We start from the raw sequence: 24,525 nt of genomic DNA, 5'->3' as shown, positions 1-24,525 counted from the left end.
TGAGCAGAATGCAGTCATTCAGTGAGTCTTTGCAAGACAGTAATAAGAGTCGCTGTTTCTTTGCCATCAGTGCCTGGAAGTGTCAGAAGTGCGAGATGAGAGAAAACCTGTGGCTGAACCTGACAGATGGAGCAGTGCTCTGTGGGAAGTGGTTCTTTGATGGGAGCGGAGGCAACGGCCACGCACTGGAGCACTACAAAGAGACCAAATACCCCCTGGCTGTCAAAATGGACACCATCACCCCAGACGGAGCAGGTCTGAGACACTTTATTATCTAAACTGCAGAATTATTACATGGAGTTAGTCGGTGTCCTTTAAATTGTTCTAGTTTTACTAACGCAAAGAAAGTTCTGGTAAAGTTTCTTATAATGTTTGGAACACTTTTAGGAAACAAAACAGTAAAGTAGCTATTATTGTATGTGTTTTAAATGGTATAATTTGGAGATGATATACAGTGATTTACCAGCTACACTTGTACAATGTAATGCAATCCAAGGCAACAGCCCTGCAACAAAATCTGTTATGAAGCAAATTATTTTCAGTGTCAGAGATTAATACTTTTGTTAGATTTCGGAGCATGGTATGGTGGACTTGCCAACACGAAATCTGGAATTCGAAATGAACATGTTAATTAACATGTTAAGCTTGTTGTCTGATCAAAAAAGCGAGCCCATCATAGTGATTGAACTGAACCTTTGCTCTTAGATGTCTACTCATTTGAGGAGGAGGAAGCCGTGTTGGACCCTCACATATCAGATCACTTGTCACACTTTGGAATTGACATGCTACAGATACAGAACAAAGTAAGTTGTCTAAGCTGTGAACAAACAAAACAAAAAAAACTAAATGTGAGGCTTCCACGGTGAAGCTTTCACTCTCGTTCTCTCTCTCCCTGCAGACAGAGAACGGTCACCACACAGACAATAACTCCCGGCCGCGGGTCAGTGAATGGGAGGTGATCCAGGAGTCGGGCATGAAGCTGAAAGCGGTGTTTGGTTCTGGCTACACAGGCATCAAAAACCTGGGCAACAGCTGCTACCTCGGCACAGTGATTCAGGTCCTATTCAGCATCCCAGACTTCCAGAGGATGTGAGTACAGGGGTTCACGGGAAAACACATCATTTTATTTTGCACAGTATGTTATCATCTATAGTAACAGGCAACTGTTGCTCCGGAGGTAGAGCGGGTGATCCACTAATCGATTCTCCATTTGTAACCAAATGGCAGATGGATGAAATGACTACAATTCCTAATAAAGTATATCAATCATTGACAAAAGGCATCAAGAAAGAGAAACTGCAGTCACAGTTTGTACGTGAAGGACCTGATATGTCCCACCTTTGTAGTCATTGACGGGAGTCTATAATGTTTTTGTTTTTTGATTGCCTTGGTCTGGATTAGGTATGATGGTAAATGCAGAGTTATTCAGAGTAATACTTGGTCTTAGTGTGGTCTCAGCACCACTTTGTGTTTGGAATCGTCTCGTGTCTGTGCTCCGTCCGAGGTGAGCGTGTGACGTGTGTTTTTGATCTTTAGGTATGTGGGTAACCTTCAGAGGATATTTGACTATTCACCCCTTGACCCCAGCCAGGACTTCGCCACTCAAATGTAAGTGATTTCAGTGTTACATGATGCAATGTTAGAATACACAAAACGGGTGAAGGTGTTTTCCAACTCGGGCTGTCTCTGTGGTTGAAAAACGTCTGAGGTTTTAAAATCAAATTAGTATCTTTGTTCTTAAAATGCTTAAAATGACTCAGGTAGTTTTATAAGAGGGCCAAGTCTTCACCATACAGCTAATAAACAATACATATTTTGTTGGGTGAAAGCCTTTTTTTCCCACATATTCTAAACACGTGTCATGTCATGTAAGCCAGTGTGTTGGAAGAGGTCAGTCAGATGCTGAGGTCAGAATGTGAAGCAACAAATGTGTCATGTTCTGAGGCACATTGCCAGATAAACATATTTAAACCCGTCTCTGTTCGTATTCGATAGCCTGTCAGCACAAATCAGGTAACTCAGAAAGAAAATCTGTCTTTCCTATGCGTCAGGCCCGGATTGCTTAAATATGACCCATCTCTTAAAAGCACTGAAGGCAGAGTGTTAAATAAATCTTCATGGGCAGGTGGGAATATCCTCTATAAGATGAATATATTACTCTGTATCCTGTACCAAATACAGATGATACAACTGTGCATAAACAAGGATTTAGACTTAAAAACTACATTGATGTCTCAGCCTGCACTAGCAATCATTTCTTGCTATAATTGTGAAATAGATGTTTTTTTCACTATGGTCTGATACTTATTTGGAAAACAATAATTGTTTTAATTGATGCCATTTCTTACTGTTTTAGAATAGTGTTATTCATTTCTTTGTTCAATACATCTTGGGGCATGCTGTGCATAAAGGGCCTATCTCAGTTAAGCTTTCTTGGTTAGATAATGTTTATTAACAGAGATATCTTAAATTAATATGATGCAAGGCATGTACATTCATTATATTTAATGTAAGACATATATAGAGACGGCCCCCCCCTACAGTTGATGTACGGTGAATTGTAAAAATGTTTCTATATATACTGTCTGTACTTTGAAGAAGTAACAAAGATTCATGTTATAAAATATACTGTTTGTAATTAGAATATAGATACCGCGTCTCTGAATCAAAAGGATTTAAGAAAAAACGGAGAATAGAAAAATGATATATTCCGGAAAGGTTTGTTACCGAGTTTAAATTCTTGTCAGCTTTGCGAGACTAACAATCAGCTGTGTTATCTGAAGGTTTTGAAATGTTTTTCTCTGACGAGTAAAGACACATGTGCACACATCCAAGAAAATCACCCAAACTATACTAAAAGACTCGCTATGTGTTGTAACGTTTATGCCTTTTGTTTTTGTCCGGCAGGGCTAAACTGGGACATGGACTGCTCTCAGGCCAGCACTCCAAACCACCCATGAAATCTGAGCTCATTGAACAGGTGATGAAAGAAGAAAACAAGGTATTAAACTGGGTATGTCCAGCTCCCAAACTGGGTCCATAACCGACAGAAGCATGTTAATACTGAGTGGCAACAAAGTGAGTCTTTTTCATGTCATGTCCAAACTGTTAGGAGTGTCAGTCTGTCAGCTTGACGTCTTCCCAGTTTAAACATGAAGCAACTTTTTTTATTAAGAAGTGTATCTGTGTTATTAATACACCTGAGCTTTTTCTTTTCTTTTTCTAATTGCGACAGCTAGAGAGATGTGGATCGAAAAGGAAGATGTGATTTTTAGATACATTGTCACGTTTTCTTGTGACCTCTTTTTCCTTTAGTCTGAAAATAGCTGTTGGCTGCAGTCCCAAATGTGCAACTCAAATTGTTTATGAACGCTGCTCCAGGCACAGCTCTAATAATGTGTTTTGTTGTTAATTCCCCACGCTACTGCTTAATGTTGGCACAAATATTAGCTGTGGTTAATGTCTGTCCTGTGCTTCATGTAATCTCTCAATTCCTTCTTTAATTGATTTATATGGGTATTTCTTTGTGTGTTATGCTTCACAAATTAAATGCACATGATATGAAATAATTGCCTTTTCAACCACTTAGTACCACGGCTGCCAGGAAACTAGGAGAGAAAAGCCATTAAAGCATAATGGGGCCCAGCACTTGGTCTGTAAGCCCCGGGCAGTAATTGATAGGGCCGAGCTGTGATCCTGCACTTCCTACACATGTGATGGTGGGGTCAGGTTTGGATACATATTGACAGCTGTGAAGAGGCTTCAGTTAGCATGCTGTGGTCAGTCTGTATTAAGGAAGCATTACCCATTGCAATTATATATTGTCATTAAAAATTAGTTTTTAAGTTTACTCCCCGAGGCAAAAACTTGTACGGCATGGATTCCTTCAGTGTGGCTAGAAGTGGGCCCACATATATCCACGTTGGATATATTTATAATGAATTGATTATGAATATTATGTAGCTTGCCTTGTAGGAGATTAGCTTGGCCTGGCAGTGCTGATGGATTAAGCACATTCACTTAAGTATTGTAGGCTACTACTACCATTTTTAGGTAGCCTAATTGTAATTTACTTGAGTATCTCTATTTTATGCCACTTAATACTTCTACTCCACTACATTTTGGAGGCAAATATTCAACTTTTCTTCTCCACTACATATGTTTATAGGGCTGTATTCGACCAAATATATTCTGAGTCGACTAACACGCCAACGATTTTGTCAACTAATCAAATAGTTGATTTAATCGACAGGTCTGTAATCACACAGAAGCACCACTTTAAATCTTGTGTTTACCAGAGATGTGCTCATAAGTTCTTGGAAATAAGTCACTCATTGTGAAAAAATCTGTTAACGCTAGCTAATTCATGCTCTTTAAAGGTGCTGGTACGCAAATGTTTTCACCCTCTGACAGACAATCGAGCCAGCTAGCTAGTTGTTCTAGTTACTCAGTTCTTCATTGTTGATGCTGCACCTTTTCTGCATCACTTTCTAACCATGAGTCACAGCCAATACCACTAAAATGAGTATTATGGTATGTCAATATGCTATTTTACAGATTCAAAACCCATCACATGATATAAAAAAAATGAAAAATGAAAAAAAAATAGTGATATTGCATAAAACAACCCAAGGCACGAAACGTTCCCCTTCGTTGACGGAGCAGTGTGGAGGCAGATTTGTTTGAATTGTGCAAATAAATAAAAAAAAAAAAAAAAAAAAAAAAGCAAGTGTCTTTACTGAAGCTATAAATGCTTATATGTGACACAGTTCTTTGTATCGGATTGTAATTCTCCTGGTACAAAGCCGGGTACTGCGTAGGCCACACCAAGATGCTTTCAATGTATATCTGTAATATTCACTACTGGTCTGCTCTGCTGTGTGGTGTGATACTCATCTCTGAGACAGGTGAGTTGTCATGCAGTCAGTGTGTGTGTGTGTGTGTGTGTGTGTGTGTAACCCCCAAAATGTTGTCATTGCAGCACCAGCAGAAAGGCGTCTCTCCTCGTATGTTGAAGGCCCTGGTCAGCAGGGGACACCCAGAGTTCTCCTCCAGCAGACAGCAAGATGCCCACGAGTTGCTCCTGCACATCATCAACGTGGTGGAGGTGAGTGAAGCCGAACCTCTGTGCACGTCAAAATATTCAAAATGTATAATGATTATGTATTAGCAGGAACCACAGCCATTAGCAGGAACCACAGCCAGTAGACTGTTTATGTGGAGAGGTCACGTTGGTGTGTATGTGACATCATGAGATTACCATTCATACCTACAGAGCACGTGTTGAGTTATTAGAAGCTGTTGAGTTTATAAAATATTCATAACATTGTGCTGTGTGTAGGCTTAGTCACGATTTTTTGAGTTAACAGAATTATTTGCCTAATATGCTTAGCATTCAAGCTATATATGAACATATTTTTTTATTCCTAGTTTTTGGTTGAATATTGGAGTAAAGAATTGTTGTCTTTTTTTCTCCTACATTTTTTTTTTTTTTTTTACAAAATGGCTGGGTTACATCTGACCTCTGATACACATGGACAGGCAGCTGATTGGGAGGGGAGGGTCTGTTTTTGACTAAACACAGCTCACTGTCTCTTTGGTTGGTACGTACACATGGGGTACTCTGACATGACTTTCTCAACCTGGATATATATAGCTCGGTGCTATCTGTTCCACAGGGAGGCCAGATAATGCTTCCTCTCCTGCCTCAGCCGTGATGCATGCCCTGACTGGGACCCAACACTTCCTCAGCAACCACCAGAAATTACCAAGAAACTCATTTCTACATATTTGTCCCATAATCTGTAGAAATCTTACAGCTCTAATTCGAAAAAGGCCATTACTGTTTCACCCTCCTTTACTCCACTTGCTTGCCTCTACGTGAACTAGACACATATTTAGTTATCCAGACATAGTTAGTGTGACTAAAACCACCCACCACCATCAGCAACCTTTCCCTCTGTCTATGTCAGTCTGCATACGTGACCTGAGTAAAATTATAACTTATGTATTTCTGTTACCTCTTAGAATAGAAGGGCTGGACTGCAGAAAAGCTGCGGCGCAAACCAGCGTGTTAAGTCATGATGCTATCCTTCATCGCAGTCTTCAAATAAACACAGTGTAAACCTCAGTGAGCCCTGTTCATAAGCAGCGAGGAGACACAGAGCCGCTCCGTGATAAAGATTAATGGGCCTGTGATTCTGAATTGATGTAACACACTCGGTTATGGAGGGTGCTGTTAATTGAGGCGGATCTTAAATGAAAGAGTGTCATCTACATAATAAATGACTGTATTAAGAGATGTGGGTCAAACAAGCAGTAGGGTTGAAGTCATGCCAGGAGACTGTAATAGACCACAGCAAAGAATAGATTCATAGATGGAGTTGCATTTGAAACCTCAGGCTGTCATGTGTCACAGAAGCTTCACATGTTCACGGTACATGTGAAGCTTCTGCACAGCTCTTAAGCAGGCAGTGTTTTAAATAACAAGTTGTTTTGACTTGGAAAAAAATAAATATTCAGAGCTTACTCTAAAAAGTATTTGTCACAATCTTTATACCAAGACACTCTTTATCAAACTAACTCTCTCATACCTACTCTCATTGGCTATCTTTCCTGATATTCAGTCTCACCCTCTCATCCTCCGTATACGTTGTTGTCTTAAAGAGGAATAGCTCAGGCACAGAGAATCCGAGCGACGTCTTCCGCTTCCTGGTGGAGGAGCGAGTTCAGTGCTGCCAGACACGCCGGGTTCGTTACTCTCAACGGGTGGACTACTGCATCCAGCTGCCAGCTCCCATTGAGGCGGCCACCAATCGAGGTAAAAGGAGCCCCCATACACACAAAATGATCTGCTGCAGCAGGAAGCCACAGCTGCCTCAGGTCGATACAGCTGCACGACGCCTGGCTCAGGTGGCACCAACCGCTGGGGAATCAGCAGGTTCCTCTCTGAAAGGGCACAGAAGGTCCTTGTGTGCTAGACTGAAGGCTGTGTAGTGTAGAGAGAGGGAGGACATCTTTGTCTCTTGTATTATTCCTTTAAACAATTGTGACCGTGGTAAAGGTGATAGTCTTTGTTTGATGCATTGTAGAAGAAAGCAGAGGCTGTCAATATTTTGTCAGCAGCCATCTTGAACACCTTGAACCATTTATTGATTAAAATGCAACTTGTATCGATCGCCCTTGATTTTACTCAAGTCAAAATGTTGAAATACAGAATATTATGGTGTTTTACAGATGTTTTGCAGCTCAAAGTGTTTGTCTTTGTTGTCATTCTACCAGAGGAGCTGCTGGCATACGAGACCAAGCGGAGGGAAGCCGAGGAGAACATGCGGGCTCCTCCAGAGCCGGTCAGAGCTCGGATCCCCTTCACCGCCTGCCTGCAGGCCTTCACAGAGCCGGATAACGTCCCCGACTTCTGGAGCTCAGCGCTGCAGGCCAAGTCAGCCGGAGTAAAGTAAGCAACGGTCCACCTGTTCTTGGGCCCTGAATCAATGATTTTTCATCACCTCTCATCTTTAAATTATACTGTATTAATATTATATTCATAACATTTTAGTTCCTTTTCTTTTAAATCCTATTTTTTTCATACAATTATGTTATTTCTCTTTGCAGAACTTCCCGTTTTGCCTCCTTCCCAGAGTATCTGATTTTGCAGGTCAAGAAATTCACATTCGGGGTTGACTGGGTGCCGAAGAAACTAGGTAACTATCTGTTACCCTTCACCCTGGGATTTAAACGGTCTTTTACTGGCCTCCACCAATGTTGTGACTCAGTTATTATACGTATTTGTAGTGCTGTAGATGTCCAGCAGAGGGCACCATCAAACAGCAATTCACAAGGTGAAACTGTACAATTTTGACTCCAAAATTCAAATGAGTGTCTTAAATTGCAGAAACTCTCAGGGTGCTCTTACCGCGTTGCCAACAAAATCAAGGGTTTAAATTGTTAAACTCTGTGCAGTTTTCACGAATTAGATAAGGCCGTTGTGTCATTTACACAAACGGCTCGCAGGAACCTGATATGTTTTCACTCCTCAGTGAAATCTGTGAGAGGTGTTCAAAAATAAGTGCAGGTGTGCAAATGCAAGTGCTAACTGATTAAAAGTGACAACATTTAAAAGAAAATATCAAACAACCCATTGATTAAAGAACAATTGGTGAATGTGGGCTATGAGAAAAGATTTTAAAATGATCAAAAAGAAGCTTTTAGAACCACGACTTCAGGAGACTTGTAGCAAACACTCTGATCACCATGAATGTCAATGCATTCCTCAGTGAAGTTGTATGTGTGTCTGTTCCTGTATAGACTTGGCCATTGATGTTCCAGACTTTCTGGATCTGAGCAGGCTGCGAGCTGCTGGGCTGCAGACGGGTGAAGAGGAGCTGCCTGACCTCCTGCCTCCCATCGTGCTAGCTGAAGACACCAGAGGTACTGAAAAAGTCAAGTGTGTGTGTGTGTGTGTGTGTGTGTGTGTGTGTGTGTATATGCATAGAGATACAGCTGTATGCATTAAGAGACATGTCAATACAGTTGGGACAACTACATTACAAGTATGTGTATATATATATGTATATATATGTATATATGTATATTATGTAAATGACATGTTTTGCCCCTTTTTAATCTGACATTTAGTTCTTTTTCCATTTCTATTGCATATTTGCAAATAAACATCGGTGCCAACATTTGGTTTAAATATTCAAATATATTCCACTGTTTTCAGATCAGACAGTGCTCCATTTTTCTAACCCAGCATTCACAGAGAAGGATCCCCTGGTCATAAGCTGCCATGACTCACCTACAGTGTCCTTCAGGGATATATTTGCATTCCTGCGTAACTATTTGGGAAAAATAATGCAAAACAGTGCTCTTAAATACTGGAGGCATTTTTGTCCCTTCATGTTCAGTTTCACAGTCCTTTTATTCATTTTAAAGGGCATTGTTTTCTCCGAGCACCAAAAACAAAAGAAAGTTACCCGGCTTGCCAAACATATTCTGTACGCTCAAATGATAGACATGAGTGTACTGAATATTGAAACGCTTTTAATATATGAGACAGCATACAGTATATCAGATTGTTCCCAGTAAAGTGGAATACAGTGTTGCTTTGAGAACTAACTCAGATGTATGTTGTTCCAAAGCTGCTACCTAACATCCTTTTCAGGAGGTGTAGGGGATTTTTGTGACAGAGACAAACGATCCGTGAAATTGTCTCTAATATGATGTTCTGCTCAAAGCCACCCAGGTTTCCTCTTAAGGGCATATTGAATGGAATCCCACAGGAAAGGCATGCTCAATCAATTACTGAAAAGTTGTTGTGTTCACAGTGTGGCTAAGCCTAATAAGTTATAATGATTTTATAAGATCCCCTTGTAATGCACTTCCCTGGGCTCTGGGAATAGAAAGCCACCGAGTGCGTTTTGGTGTATTTCTTTTTTTACTTTTCTTGAAACTTTGTTGCTTCAGACTGTTTGATGCTTAGTGATATTTCCAGCATGACATACATTGTACTTGAGCCTTTTTGTCTGCCTCTCTTCCTAAAGGCCAAAACTACAACCCTCAGTTCCCTTTCTTTCTTTGCCTCCTCTGTGATTGTGATTCTCATTCCTCCATCCCTCCTTCCGTTGTTTGCAAAGTTCAGCGACATCAAGTTATCAGTGTCCTCCTTAATATTTTAGCAGGCGTGAAGCACAGAGTGTTCAGTGCCGTCTCAAGCTCCAAGCAAAAACACAAAAAGGGTCCCAGTGCAAAGACACGGTAACGTCAGCAAGCAGCCTTTGCAGCGCACAGCAGCAGACCTGGGAGGTTTTTTCTCTGAGAGCTTTACAGAATCGTTTAGCCCACAGGAAACTCGAAGGACAAAACTGACGACTGAACACGTTGGTCTGAGTATGCCTTAATATTTTAGGAGTGAATGTTATTCGCTGTCCCTGCTATATCAGACCTCTAAACACATGAAATTAGCGTCTTGGAAGAGCGCATAAATCGTCCTTTGAGCTGAAACTACCTTGCTCGGGCAGCATTGTCTGACAGCAGTAAGCTATCCAGCTATCACAGAGGCCCACAGTGAAACCAGTGCATACAATGTGTAAACGTTGTCTGGATGTAGTAAGTTGGAGCTGGTAGAGTTATTTGAATCTTTTATTTAGTCTCTCGTTGACTTCCATCAGAGCTTCTCTTCCGATAGACAGAGAGGTTAAAACCAGTTGTTTTAACCATCTGGAAATGATTTGCTGTTTTCAATGCATTTTCTGATGGATTTTAAATGATGGGTTTTTGCAAATGCATCACTGGCCCATTATCTCCCAGCTGGCTTCAGCAGTGATTAATCACGGGTTACTCTCCAAAAGGCTTCAGTGCTCCTTATTGATTACACAGTACAGCCCAAATGTGTTTTCCTGTCTGCTGCTTGAACCACATTATTTTTCATTGGTCGGTGTATCACCAATTCACTCAATTATTCCAGGCCATTAAGGAAATGGAAGGAAAAAATGTATCATGGCTGTTTGTGATTATATTTTTCTTTTCGAAAACGCAAAACAAACGATTAAAAGCTGCTCAAACCTGTATAGATATTGATTTGTTCTTTTGGTTTCTTTGCTAATCTGATTGTCTCCTTCGAGATAAAAGCAGTCGTTTTTCAATTTCTAATACCCTCTGGGTATTTAAAATGAACCATGATCGTTGTTTTTTTTTCTGAAGTCAATAAAAATATGAAAGAGAGCGAGGCAGCACACGAGAAATTGTGTGAGCAGGATTTAATGAAACTAAAACTGCAACCAACTAAAACTAAAGTCGGAAAACACTGATTCAGCAATGTCCATTATACAGAAATATCTGCAGCAGCTTATTATTTACCAAACCAACATTTTGGAAGATCCTCTTCTTTGATATTATTTGTAGATTATTTAACATTCATGGAAGTGAATGTACTCAAAACCAAAATACACTAAACCAGTGCTAGTGTGTGAGCCCCTTGTGTGCCGTCAACTAAAATAAGTTTCTTCTCTTTCAGATAACTCCATGGGCTCCATAGACTGTGAGTATTTCATTTATATTCAACAGATCTCAGTTATACTATCTATGTGAAAAAGTTACAGCCATGGAAAACGTATTTTGGACACCAAGCAATGATTAATGCTATGTAGCTAAAGCTATGACCATGTATACTTGAGCAGGTGCTGCAGCTGCTCTTTCCTTCCAAACAAACTTTACTTTTTCACGTGGCTCTGCTCGTTAGCCAGACTCATTTTTCTCCTTGATAAATCATCCCTCAATAAAGACGCCCCCAGGGCTGATTCTCCCATGGTCTCTTTGTTTAATGAGGCCCAAAGAGAGAGAGAGAGAGCCACCACAGATCTCTGTTTGGTTGTTTAAATTGGTTACCGGTGGTGTTGAATCAGCAACTGCTATGTTTTTAGTTATTGATGTCGGTCTGTCGCGTCCACAGCTCCAGAAATAGACGAGGCGGCGGTCATGCAGCTGGCAGAGATGGGCTTTCCGCTGGAGGCCTGTAGGAAGGCGGTCTACTACACAGGCAACATGGGCCCAGAGATGGCCTTCAACTGGATCATAGCCCACATGGAGGAGCCTGGTAAGGGAACATCACTGCATTCAAGTGGAACATAAATATGAAGACACAACCGACACAAATGATTATTTATTTTACTGTAGGAATGACAATGACATGAATGACGTGAAAAAAATGTGCACAATTCGTCATAGTTTAAAGTAAATTCCAAAGAATTTCAGAAAAAGAAAGGTCTGCCATGTCGTCTCAAATTCCAGTGTGACTTGAAGGGTTGATGGCTTTTCCTGTTCAATAAAATAAACCTACATGCCAGCAGTGTTAAAAAGGCTGTAACTGTATATCTGGCTCCAGTTATAGAGCTATTCTTGGCCGAAATCTAAAATATTGCAAAAATATTTTGCCTCCTTGCCTTAAAAAAAAGTCCAATAATTTAATTAATGAATGAAAAGTAATGTCCAAATTCATGGTAAGGGTCCAATGATCAAAATTAGTCAAGACAAAATAGTGATGCCAAGAAATAGGGCGTGGGGGAAGAGGGTGTTAAGTGAGTGTTGAGGGTTAAAGGAGTAACCCAAAAATACTGGTGACAAATAATCAGAACAGCAGCTGCACTGAAAGACACATAGTTCTCCAACCATTTCATTAAGCTGTGTCTTAGTCTTTTCTGCAAAAGACTATTCCTATGCAGACCTGTCAAAAGCATTTCTGCAGCAAGTGCACAAAGCCAAGGCAAGTTTATTTGTGTGGGACCTTTTGAGCACAAAGGTAATTCAAAGTGACACATCACATCTCCAGTTCTTCCATTACAGTTAAGTTGTTTTTTGCAAGTGTCAGACTTTGCATCCCTTTGTGTACTGCAGGTGTTAGTGAGTGAGTGTGTGTGTTTGTGTGTGTGTGTGTGTGTGTGTGTGTGAGTGTGTTTGTGTGATCTTCACCAGAAACTTTGTCGGTGCTGACTTTGTGTCTCGTAGAGCCTCTTAGCAGTGGAGACGGTCCCCTGAGACTCGTGTCACTTGTATTTCCCTGGTTGGCTGTAAAGGGCCTCTACATTGGAGGGAAATTAGAGCAGCCAGTTGGTTTTTAAATGGGCCTAATGCATCGGCAAAAAGCACTGCATTCAGGCTCAATAACCTCAGTAAAACGGCCTGTCCCTGCCTGCTGCACAAAGGTTGCTTCTACTCTTCCTCCTCCGCATTTGTTTGGTTTCATTACTTTACCATTAACATCACTTAGACTTATTTTTGGATGGGTGTCTTTTTGTCTGAGGGGAACCCTGAGTGCTGCATTCACAACAATAGGCCAATGACACCTTCTTATAGAGAAGAGGTTCATTTCCTAGTGCAGGCAAGGCAACTCAATTATTCCACCTATTTATCGTAATTATTTTTACAGGGAATTTGGTAGAAAAGGAAATTAAGCCTTTTTGAACAGGGCCAGAGTTCAGTAAACTTCATGAATGCTTTTAATAAAGGCTGTGATGAGATCTAAACACAGATTGAAACAAAGTTTGTGTTAGAAGGTGAATGATAACCAATTTAGCAAAGTTTCACTTAACGTGCAATCATGAGCTGTTCAGTTTTGTCTTTAATTTCTGTGACTGCAAGACAGTCTGCTTCCTGTCGCATAACAACAACCGCATTATGGGTAATCAAAAGGACACGAGACAAGGAGGCTGAGAGAGACACAGGAGTGGGAGATAAGTGGTACATATTTTCATTAATGGCAAGGGCGGTAATGAAAGTTTTTGACCAACAGTCGAGTGATTACAGCAGGAGTGTCCTTGTTCCCGGATAGAGGGTCACTTCACTTTCACTTGAATCCGTTGAAAGTACACAAAGCATTAAAGTTCACTTGGAAATTAGAAAGTAAATATATTTCATGCAGAGGTTGTAAATGTTTATAAATAGTTTCCAGTGCTCAGATGCAGAGGATGTTTCCTGAATTGATTTAGATTTATGCAAAGTTCCTCCTGTGTGCATTCTTCTGGACAGTAGTTACATCAGAGATCTGTGATTCACCTTTCCAGATGTTTTATCACCCATAGTCAGATATGTTGATTTATGATAAAAAATAAATATGTTACTTGTTTAAAAAGACAGCAATAGCACTGCTTTCTTTATGAAACTACTCCTTTGTACTCAGTGTTGCCACAACAGCAAATGTATGTCTGGAATCTGCTAACTTTGACCGCCAACACGAATATATTCATAGATTGGGTTAAATGTAAATGGAGGGCTACAGCATCTCATTATTATTCTCTCTCGCTCTCTCTCTCTCTTTTCTCAGACTTTGCAGAACCTCTCACTCTGCCCTCCGTGATGGATCCTGGTCCCTCCACCAGCGACGGCCCCGTGGGCGCCACCCCGCTGGGCAACTCGCCCCCTGAGGAGAGCATCTCCATCCTCACTTCAATGGGCTTCCCCCGTGCTCACAGCATCCAGGCACTCAAAGCCACGGTCAGTCTTCTGCCCACTCGTGTTCATGTTCACACTTTGCAATACTAATGAATAACTTTTTTTCTCATTAGCTGGCAGCTAGACTTCTTTTCCACGCATATTTTTTTTCCTCAAATTATTTGTTTCTGCTTGCTAATTCAAATGAGTCTTAATCTCCAACATTTGTTACATACAGTAGGTTGTTTATTGTTAATCCACCCGAGTTTATGATTTTCTACATTTGTTGTTGCACATGAGTATAATTTTTTAAACTGTTGGTTTTGTCATGAGCACTTTAACACACGACACAAACTTTACGCTGTGAAAAAAGCGATGCAATTTTTGACCGGAACAAGATCGATTTATCTGAGTTTTCCCATGGCATCGTGGAATAAAGGCATCAACCAATCACGTTGTGCAGAACGGACACATTTTAAACATACACTATGTTGTACAACAACACGGAGGCCCTGCCCGAACCAAGACGATAAACTCTAATACGAATCTATTCAAACCGTTTATTAAAAAAGAGGCAACTGTTGCTAATTTGTTTCGCTGCCGGTATGAATAGTTCTGATGCTAAATATTCGCTGCCGATTATCTGTATTTTAGTGTCGTTTATTCGTCATGTCCCAGGTGTGTTATGGTCTTTAGTCTGTGACTCACAGAGAGAATAAAGAGTTACATGGAAGGAAAAAATATACATCTGAGGAAGTGCAAGAACAACACATCAATGACCACCTGACACCACAGAGGAAGGAAGAGTGTCCTGGTCAATGAAAACAAAAGTTCATGACAAAGCAGGAAGTTAGCAAAGAGAGGGCACGATGATGAAAACCAAGCTCTGTCACTCATAAATGGGCTTGGCTGGCCTACTTGTTTGCTTTACAGACTGCAAACGTACTAGGTCTTAATATGTCGGAGTGATTAAAGATGTCTTCTCTACATGTTTACAAATAGTCCCAGCAGCATATGGACACTAATGCAGCCTTAACAGGATCTGCCTGAAAGACACGTCGAGCCATTTTATCATCAAATCTTACAAATGAATTTAAACCGCAAAGTACAAAAGAATTGATTTGTTTTGTGTTTGTGTGAATCAAAGGGAATGCAGCTGCAACAAATTCATTATCTTTTCTTTTGAAATGGGCCCCGATTCTCACATTTCATGTTTGATATTTCAAACTGCCCCCTCAGCAAAAATAGCACAGCAGACAGTTATTTAGGCACAAAAATAGACACCAGGCTTCTTTGTTTATCCTTCCCAATAACACCAAACTCCCTGCCATCCATGATGTTGTTGAAGTGGAAAAAAAGAACATATATTCCTCATGAGGACGGATGTAGGTGTGAAGCAGAGAGGGGTCTCATGGCCTGGTTTATTATTAGTCTACAATTAGGAGGAGGAACTTTTTTTTTTCAACCTCAGCGACTTGACTGAGAGAGATGGGGGGAAAAAAAGCAGACGGCTTCATCAGCCAATCAAGACACACATTCTCCAGGAATCACACCTCTATTTTGGATTAAAAGCAAACATCCTCAGGGGGGATTTAGCACAGATGGATACCTGCTGCCACCTCCCCAATAAATGCTTTCTCATGTTCAGCATTGCCTAGTTTATTTTAAGGAGCTACTTAAAGATACAACAGGAAAGTAATAAGAGAGAGAGTGAAAGATAGAACATGGACATTTCTTATCCTCAGCCCAGATTTTGTGCTCGTATGTATTCTATCTGCATGGCCATATGTCTTCTATGTGCCAATATTTCCTGTTACAACTAGTATCTATGAAAAGAAAGTGCCGCTTCAGTCATATTTTGCATCAGTTTCTGTGCAGTGGAGGATTTTCGTCATACAGCACATGTTCAAAACAGCAAATGTAAAGGTTTTCTTCACTGCCAAAAAACGTTTCTTACCGAAACTGACATATCTGAAATTGACAAATATCAAAATTTCCCCTCAATATTGATATATTAGAGACGTTTTGGTTTTGAATTAGAATGAACTTATGTTGTAAACTTAAAAACGTGCTTTCAGAACAATAACCTCGAACGAGCACTGGACTGGATCTTCACCCATCCGGAGGAGGAGGAGAGCGACGCTCTCTCAGACATGGCGGACACGGAGCCAAATGACAACGCTTTCTCCAACGCCAACTCGCACAGCGACTCCACGCTGTCTCCAGACAGAGACGCGTCGGGTCCGCGGGTCAAAGACGGACCGGGACGTGAGTGACTTTATTTTCGTATTAATCCTTATCTGAAGTTCATCAAGTAATGAGAGGTTGACTTCTACTGTTTTTATAATTTCAAATTAGGTACTTTCAAAGCTCCAACAAATGTCTGACGCTGATACGCAGTGTACTGTGGTGCAGCAGGGTACAACAATAGGCACAAAACATGATTCAGGAGCTTTTTAATTCTTAACGCTCCTCACGAAGAAAATATAAATAAACGTATTAATACATCTACATACTTATATACCAATGAAGTTCAAACAAAGCTAAATTGTGGGTGGAAATAGCAATGCAGACGTCTTTACTATTCACAGAAGCGTGAAGGCTTACAGAGCTTGTATGTATGAAATGAATGCCTGGTGTTTACATCTCCTTCTACTGAAGCTGTTAATTGAAACGGTTTATCTAAAATAATGTTTTGTATCAGATATTTAGTATTTGTGGAACACTGCTGTGTTGTCTGATTTTGTGTTCCCCTTTTCAGGTTATGAGCTCTTTGCTTTCATCAGTCACATGGGAGCATCCACAATGTCTGGACATTATGTTTGTCACATTAAAAAGGAGGGAAGGTGAGTTGCACAGAGTTTCTCTTCTTTATATTTATTATTCAGTTCATTGTGGGACAGAACTGACAGCATATTGATTATCACTAATCATGAGTTCCCAGTCACAAAAATGTCTCTTTTCTCGTGGTCTAACCTTGATATGCTTTCATCTCTGGAAATATATTTTCCAAAGAAATTAGATTATTATTGGTTTTCTTATTAGGTTTTTGCCACCAGAAGTCTGAAAATGAATTATTCAAAATCACAAGGACAGCCTATTTTTGTTAGACTGAGTGGAAAGTATAAACTGACCCATTACCTCTCGTAACAGTTGGTTTTGAAATAGTTGACACTTTGAAAGCATTTCCTGAGGTATTTTCCCACAAATGTTCTTCTTTTTCCTGTAGATGGGTGATCTACAACGACCACAAAGTGTGTTTGTCAGAAAGGCCTCCAAAAGACTTGGGCTACATCTACTTTTACCATCGACTGTCTAGCAGTTAAAGTAAAGTTACCGCCCCTCCATCATGCAACCTTTTTAAAGAACCGCAGTCTTTCACACCGAAGACTGGCAGACAACTTTAACAACAGCCGCACTGGAAACGATGGAAATAACCTTTCAGACCAGCTGCTCGCCTTAACGTGATGTCATTCAGGAGCAACCAGGATCCCTGGTCAGAAAGGGAAAGCAATGTGCTTTTTGTGCATTTGTGTTATGTTCCGCTTTAAATGTGTGTTTCAGTATTTATGTTTAAGAAAAGACATTTTCTTGGCAGAGTAGGTGCAGAGGGATGTGTGCAATTTCCACTTCTGTATTCAAAATAATGTCACATATCAAATCTCATTGTTCCTCCTCTATGCCTTCTGCTACTGTGCCAGTATTGTCAAAGTGGTACATTTTATAAATGTATATTGAAATGGCTTCACTGCCGGCCCTGAAATGCTCTGAAACTGCAACAACAAACAAGAAGTTACTGCTGCTGGTGGCTTTTCATTTTACTTTTTAAATACAAAAAAACAACAACAAATGTTAACAAGACTCTAGTTAAAAATACAGCATTACTGGTTGAATAATGGCTCAGACCTGCTCCAGTTCTACCTGGAGATGACGTGCAAGTTTGTCCCTTTTTTAACGAGAAGCCATCTGAGGTAAACTGGCTGAGAGCTCAAGATAGAAGTATTTTCCTTCCCTGAAAGCACTTTTTGACTAAAATAAGTCATATTTTGCAGCTGATGGAGTTGGACTTTTTTATTCTCCTGCTGTAAGCAATTGAATTTCAGCTTCAGAACTGCTGAACCTGTAAATCCTTGAAGTGGCCAATGACAGCATTGCATATAATTGATGTCTAATATAAGCAAAGCTGTACTTATTCAAGGATCGTTATCAAATCATAAGTGCAGTGAGCTTCTTTCCTTAATTACGTTTGCCCAAATAAGATATTTTCATAGTAGGCACAACTTTAACTCTCAGCTGCAGCTGGTCCAGTTTAGTTCCTTTATCACTCTTGACAGATTCAGACTGTGACCCAAAAGTTAAAATTAATGTTTTTTCTTCACCTGTTGCCACTTTTTACAGGTCAGTTAATCCATTTATGCATCTGAACTGTTTCCACGTGTGAAGCAATTTATGCAACTCCAACCAAATCTACTCCTGAACCCACTGTAAGGTAAAAGCTGTTCGCTGACCAGTATCTCTTGTACTAACAGATGTGGTGCAGTGCTGAATGTATGACTTCATGGTGCTCACAACAACCAAAGCGTCCTGCTCAGCTTTAATACTCTGAAACCACAGTAGGACTGGCCCTTTGCAGTTTCGTCACTATAAGTAACCTCATGGACAGATTCAATGTAGACGTCATGTGGCTGGTTGTCAGATATAACTCAATTCCCGTTTGGTGACCTGGAATTGGAATTAAAGGGGAGTTCTGCTGAAAATGCTTTTCGAACGTTAAAGCATTCTGTATCTTCTTAAAGGTAAAGTTTGCCACCTTTTTATGTGGATGTCCAATCAGTGCTGATGGTGGTTGTAGCCAACTGAAGAAATATGTTCCCTATTGCGTGCTATATTGCCTGAGAAAGCTGTTAAACCGTAAAATACAACTGTACAGCTTCTGAATTCAAGTTTCTCTCAAACTACAACGGGCTTAAATGTCCGTATAGCTCATCGTCATTCAAATTGGACAGAAAAAACGTGTCTTGGTAAGTCTTTCCACTGTTTCAACAACCAGTTTGGTTTGGTCGAAATAGATCATTAATTCACAGAGTAAGATGTGAAAGTTAAATTTATGCAAAAATTGGCAAGTTTTCCTTTTAAGATTTCAATTTTCGAGTAATTTCTTGTATTCAAGAAGACGACAATTCTTTGATGATAAACTGACATTTCCTAAGAGGGTGGAAAGAAACAAAAGGAGACATATTTGATAAACATCAGAAACTGGAAGATAGTGAAGGAATACGAAAAATGTCTTTCAACAATCTCAGGTTATGCTTGTAAGACATAGTCATAGGAGTGTCTTTCCTTGAGGGTTAATATCTTTACAGACAAAAAAACCATCATCGCAGCTTAGAGATAAATCATTTTACAGATTAAATCCGTATTTCAGCGGTGCTCCCCTTTAACCACACTGTCATGAGCAGAACTTTGGTTTTATTATATATTGTCCTCTCAACTTCATCAGATACTTGATCAGCTGCTGCAGTGCTCCTTGTTTATGCAGCGGGGAATTCTAAAAGCTCTCTCTATGCAAGTCTTGTGTTTCTGCCTAAAAACAGTAATTTTCTTTTTGTCAGAAACCAAACGTATCCTGTCAAAACCTGTTCTGTAATCAGTGTCTCTGCACTTCACCATCAGTAGATGGGTGACGTTGTTGTCTGCTTCATGATGATTAGTCATTAATGTCTTCAGATATTCTGTGCAATTAATTTTATTTCCCTGCAGCTTTTGTGACATCCCCCCCCCCCCCCCCCCACACACACACACACACACACACATCAGCGTTATCGTTTTTTGTATTTTGTTTCAGCTTTCCCTCCAGCTCGGTCTCTTCCATTCTTTTAAAATTAAAACGGTTCAGTTTGTCACAAAAAGGCTTATTCACTGTCAGCATGTGCACTAGACGTTGACATTTAGTCATTTGGCTTGTACAAGTGTACTTTTGTGAGTTGTATTCTCTTTTTTCAATTAACTAAATGTCAAAAAAAGGTTCTTCACTTGTTTTTACTCCGTTGCCTTTTTTGCAAACAAGTTTGTGCCAATTCTGTAGCTTTCATTACATAGATTTTATTTTAAGTTGACTTTTGTAATGTATGCGTTTATCCAAATGTGGCTTATGTGTACGTGAATAGAGTCATGACAGTATACTTACTGGCACTGTTTACTTACAATGTTTGGATAATTTAATAAACTATACCTTTGTTGAGACTTGGCCTCTTTAAGAATAAACAAGAAGCTGCAGTACAAGTGTTTTCTTTTAGAAAATAAAGACACAAAAACATAGAATATATAACAACAGTTTATTTAAAAAGATTACTTTCATATTGTATGTTTTAAAGGTGCTAATGCTTTCCTTGTGATTATACAGGGAGAGTAATATGCATTATAGTAGGTGTTTCAATAAGTAATTCATACTTTATATAAAGTATATAATTTCTAAGTTCATTCATCAAAATATCATTTTATTCATACCAGAACAAACTGCCTTTGTACACATGTTGACTTAAAGGAGTGAAGAAAGAAATGTACACAACATGTACTGATAACCTTTATGAACCCCAACCAATGATGCCGCTAATACGATTTTACAGTGTGAGAGTGGACAGCCAATCGCATAACACAATAAAATATAAATACTACTGTAAACCTGTAATACACTCCATTGGGAAAATGCATTATAATAAACTGAGTTTCTGAACACATTATTTAATGGTTAAATATATGTCTGTATTTATTCATGATCAATATGTTTACTTATTTAAAAATGCCCTATTTATTTATGTAATTTTTAACACCTCCGGTCTCCATATGTAAGAGCAAAGCTGTGTAAACGTAGCACTGAACATATTATGTTTTTTTCTTCTGTTTACACGTGTAACCAGAACTAATGGAGCTGTAATGCTTTACAGTATGTAACATATGATATCAATGAAATGACTATGTATAGTTTACAGTCACTTTATGAATGTGTGCATGACAATTTATTGATATGACGTTGACCAATGATCAAGGGTCAAGACTAAAAGGCAGATGGTAACAGCAGACAGCTGGCTCTACTGGCTGGGGTTATTGAAAGTGTTACCAGTACATTCATCATCTGTAGAAGCAATAATTACAAAACGTCTACAGAATATAAGTAAGATTAGCCATTTGTAGCAATGTACCAGTACTCAAGCTCAAGTATGGGCACGTTCGGAAGAGATTAAATGTAATACATCTCTCACTCCTTCCTCTGCTCGCTCGAGCCGTGCACACTCGCGTGTTCTATGCAAGAAAAGCATCTTGTGTAGAATATATACTGAATATATATACACATCACTTTTTGTCAAGGTTGCAGATTTTAAAAGTGCACTGTAAAAATATTGCAAGGAAACCTCAGGATATAGTTCATGTTTCTACGTTAGTGGGAGCGGGAAAAAAAAGCACTTTCATGTATTTTATGCATACAAATGAAAAACAGCATTCAGAAAAATAACTGTAGCGGCTCTAGCATGCAATCAACCTCGATCTGTTCCTCACGAGCATGCGTTAAGCTAGGTCAGTTCACCTGAGAAGGTACAGTAGGTAGGTTCTACAAAAAGAAATCAGTCACCAGGCATCCTATCTCAATGCGCTGCAGTACAATGTACACAGTAGAAGTTTAGATTTTAAGCTAACCATTTAAAGTTTCTTTAAAAAAATACATTTCTCATTTTTCAACACAACTACAGTATCTTGAATTGCAAAAAGAAAAGCGCAGGTCTACCACCTCGTAAGAAAACTAGAGTTGGTTTGGAAATCACAACTTAGCAGACATCTTGTTTTGCATTTCTACAACACATTGTTGACAGATAAGACAGCTGGGAGGACCAAGGACAGAATGTCAGTTCATATTTAAAAATGTAGGGGTACTGGCCTGAAGAATAATGTCTCTCAACATTCTCTCACGGAACTAGTGGAGATTGGGTTTATGTTTTATGGAAAGAAAAGTGTGTGGAAACTTGTCTCGGACGTGGTGAGACTCTGATCTCAAATGAAACACCAAAAGGGACAGTGCTCAGCATGCTGGACCAGTGTGCTTCTAGCCAACAGCGTTAGCACGTAGGCTACACGATAAAAGCCTGAGGAGGATGTCAACGGAAGCAAACACTTGGCTGACGCAGATGTACAGTGGGAGCCCTCTACAAGTGTCTAAATGTAGCTGTGCAGCTCTAACAAATGGACGCAAGCAGGACTAAGAGTCTACAGCCAACATGGTGATGTTTAGCAGCTATGTTTAGTACCGCTGAGACTGATGAGAATGTCATTAGTATGGCAGGTATTTGGTCATAATCTAATGCATTGAACACATTTAGATTTTGACCTGATGGTGATGCTGGATTCAAAATAAAGAAAAAATCAGGGGACCACCAAATTGTATGGCAATCCATCCTGTAGTTTAGACGGTCAGCAGGAGTCAACCTCTGGGGAACATGAGTTTCGGTACCAAATTCCATGGCGATCCATCAAACAGCTGCTGAGATATTTCAGTACTAACCAAAGTGGTCCGCCGACAGACCGACATTTCCATCTATAGAGCCGCGGTGCTAGCGTAGCTGAAAATAACTTATTTAGTAATTGAATGATAATGAAATATTCAACAGGATATCACTGATGGACTACTGGATATCCCCCATAATATTTCAGTAAAAAAAAAAAAGCCACACTGCCAATTCTTTCATCATAATAAAATCTCTGAATAAATTTGTGCGTGCACTTCTGCTTCGGTCTCATTGCCTTTGCTATTGTGCAGCCCACTGTCGGCCCCCCTCCGATGCGGATTGTTAGTGGCGTGCACATATGTGCTGTGCCTCACTGGGCCCCTCTGCCTCCTTGATCTATTAAACATCCGAGTTGGCCACAGAGACTTTGCCAAGATTTTTTGAAGTATCTGACTGCTACTCATCTGTTTCAGCCTGAAATATCATCTTACTCGTTATGTTGAAAGTACAAGTGGATAACATATTAATGCGACTGGTTACAGTTTGCCAGTTGTGCACTTAAAAAGTTTTCTTCTCAAGGTAAGTTTGAAAGAGAACACGTGTGGTGGTTTGTGAAATAAATAGCAAAGCTTGATATACTGCATGTCAGTGAACTTGACGGGCGCAAAGTCATATTGCTACACCACAGGTTTATAAAACATGACGGCTACACTTTAGGGAGGACGCTGTATGTGTATCGACCACGTTTCTCTCCTGGAAAAAGAGCACTTGTTTTCGCTCTCCCCCAGCTTCCTAATGAAACAGTTCTTCTCATACAGACCGTGACATCAAAGCTGTATAGTTTGGATGATGAATGGCTCTCGTACTGGTCTCTGGTTTCCCCTGATAGCGCTCTTTCAAAAGCACAGAATCACCGCTTCCTTTTGGCCCACCGAGGCAGACGGGAACAAACTGAAAATTCAGAATGGCAACATAAAACATGACCTCTTGCATAGGATCTGAGAATAAAAAGCTACTTTCTACAGCACACCCAGACTGGGGACACGCCTGTTAAACACCAAGGTGCTGAGCGATACAGAACAGCAGATTATCTAGCATTTACTCTCCTGCACGGCCAGGAATGTGATGTTCCCCTCATAGGCTGACTTTCAAACAAGCAACAGTGATGCTAGAGAACAACAAAAAGCATGTTTGAAAGCTTTGCTTTTTTCTTCTGTAATCTTGCTGACAGACAAAAACAGAACCCTCCCTGGTGGAGGTAATAATAACTGTCTCCATACAATCATGTGTTTTGTGGACTCACAAAAACGTAATGTTTTCATGTGATTAAAAGTTTACAGATGGTAAAACAAGTAGCTTTTCAAATATGTGCGGCATCCTGCCAAAGCTTACATAAATATATAAATCATGCATGATGGCTGAGGCAGACTAATTTAATTCAATGTATGAGCTTCGTTGCCTGTGGCGGCGCAGCAAGGAAACAAATGACTGCATTAAGAAATACCCCAAGCTTTCTTAGGTCTTGGCTTGAAGCTACTCGTGTACTACCTGTAATGTTAGTAAACTGTATTGAAATTAATACCGTCAAGAAAACGTGAGTATGATGTGCAAATCAAATGTGAGTTACTAAAGCCGTCCCAGAAGAGGAAAGAGACATTTTTAGACCAGTAAAAACTTTTGTTTTGTTGTTGAATGTTGAAAGTTTCCACACTAATGAAGGATTTGCGGATGAATGTTGCCCAGCTTCTGTGTGTATTTCTCCAACTAGTCAGCATAAAGGGAACAAAGAGAAGCAAGGAGCCACCCCCCCCCCCCCCCCCCCCCCCTCCCCTGAAAAAAATTAAAACAACAACAAAACAAAAACAAAAAATGGCTCAGAAAGCTTTCAAGTTCAGAAGATGGCGGTTATTTAAAGAAATCAAAAACCAGTTTGAAAATGCTTAGTGTGTTCGTCTTGCCATAAAAATAGTATAAATAGAAATATCGTTGTTGGCATGCAATTGAGTAAGGCTTTACAACCTGGCTTGCACATTCCACTTGGGTTGAGGAAGATCTGTTTGTCTGAAGTGCAAAGGGAAAACTTCTAAAAGTATGTAAATTTTAA

At 39.9% G+C, this 24,525-nt stretch overlaps 1 protein-coding gene across 2 annotated transcripts in view; it reads left to right on the top strand.

Annotated features, from left to right (window-relative positions):
* usp13 (ubiquitin specific peptidase 13) overlaps positions 1-19,727 on the top strand; it is a 29,121-nt gene extending 9,394 nt beyond the window's left edge. The window contains exons 6-21 of one of the 2 annotated variants that reach the window (XM_079157945.1): positions 71-255; positions 706-803; positions 899-1,089; positions 1,537-1,608; positions 2,908-3,001; positions 4,982-5,107; positions 6,667-6,820; positions 7,282-7,456; positions 7,615-7,703; positions 8,308-8,430; positions 11,018-11,041; positions 11,453-11,596; positions 13,820-13,989; positions 16,005-16,194; positions 16,688-16,772; positions 17,156-19,727. In XM_079157945.1, coding sequence (XP_079014071.1) covers positions 71-255; positions 706-803; positions 899-1,089; positions 1,537-1,608; positions 2,908-3,001; positions 4,982-5,107; positions 6,667-6,820; positions 7,282-7,456; positions 7,615-7,703; positions 8,308-8,430; positions 11,018-11,041; positions 11,453-11,596; positions 13,820-13,989; positions 16,005-16,194; positions 16,688-16,772; positions 17,156-17,252 — 2,017 coding nt within the window. In that variant the 3' untranslated portion in view covers positions 17,253-19,727. Of the gene's footprint in view, positions 1-70; positions 256-705; positions 804-898; positions 1,090-1,536; positions 1,609-2,907; positions 3,014-4,981; positions 5,108-6,666; positions 6,821-7,281; positions 7,457-7,614; positions 7,704-8,307; positions 8,431-11,017; positions 11,042-11,452; positions 11,597-13,819; positions 13,990-16,004; positions 16,195-16,687; positions 16,773-17,155 lie in introns of both variants that reach the window. The other variant, XM_079157944.1, reaches the window with a different exon arrangement.
* The last annotated feature ends 4,798 nt before the right edge of the window (positions 19,728-24,525 follow it).

This window comes from Pholis gunnellus, assembly GCF_910591455.1.
Source record: "Pholis gunnellus genome assembly, chromosome: 4".
NCBI lineage: Eukaryota > Metazoa > Chordata > Actinopteri > Perciformes > Pholidae > Pholis > Pholis gunnellus.
This window is presented reverse-complemented; position numbering and strand designations above follow the sequence as displayed.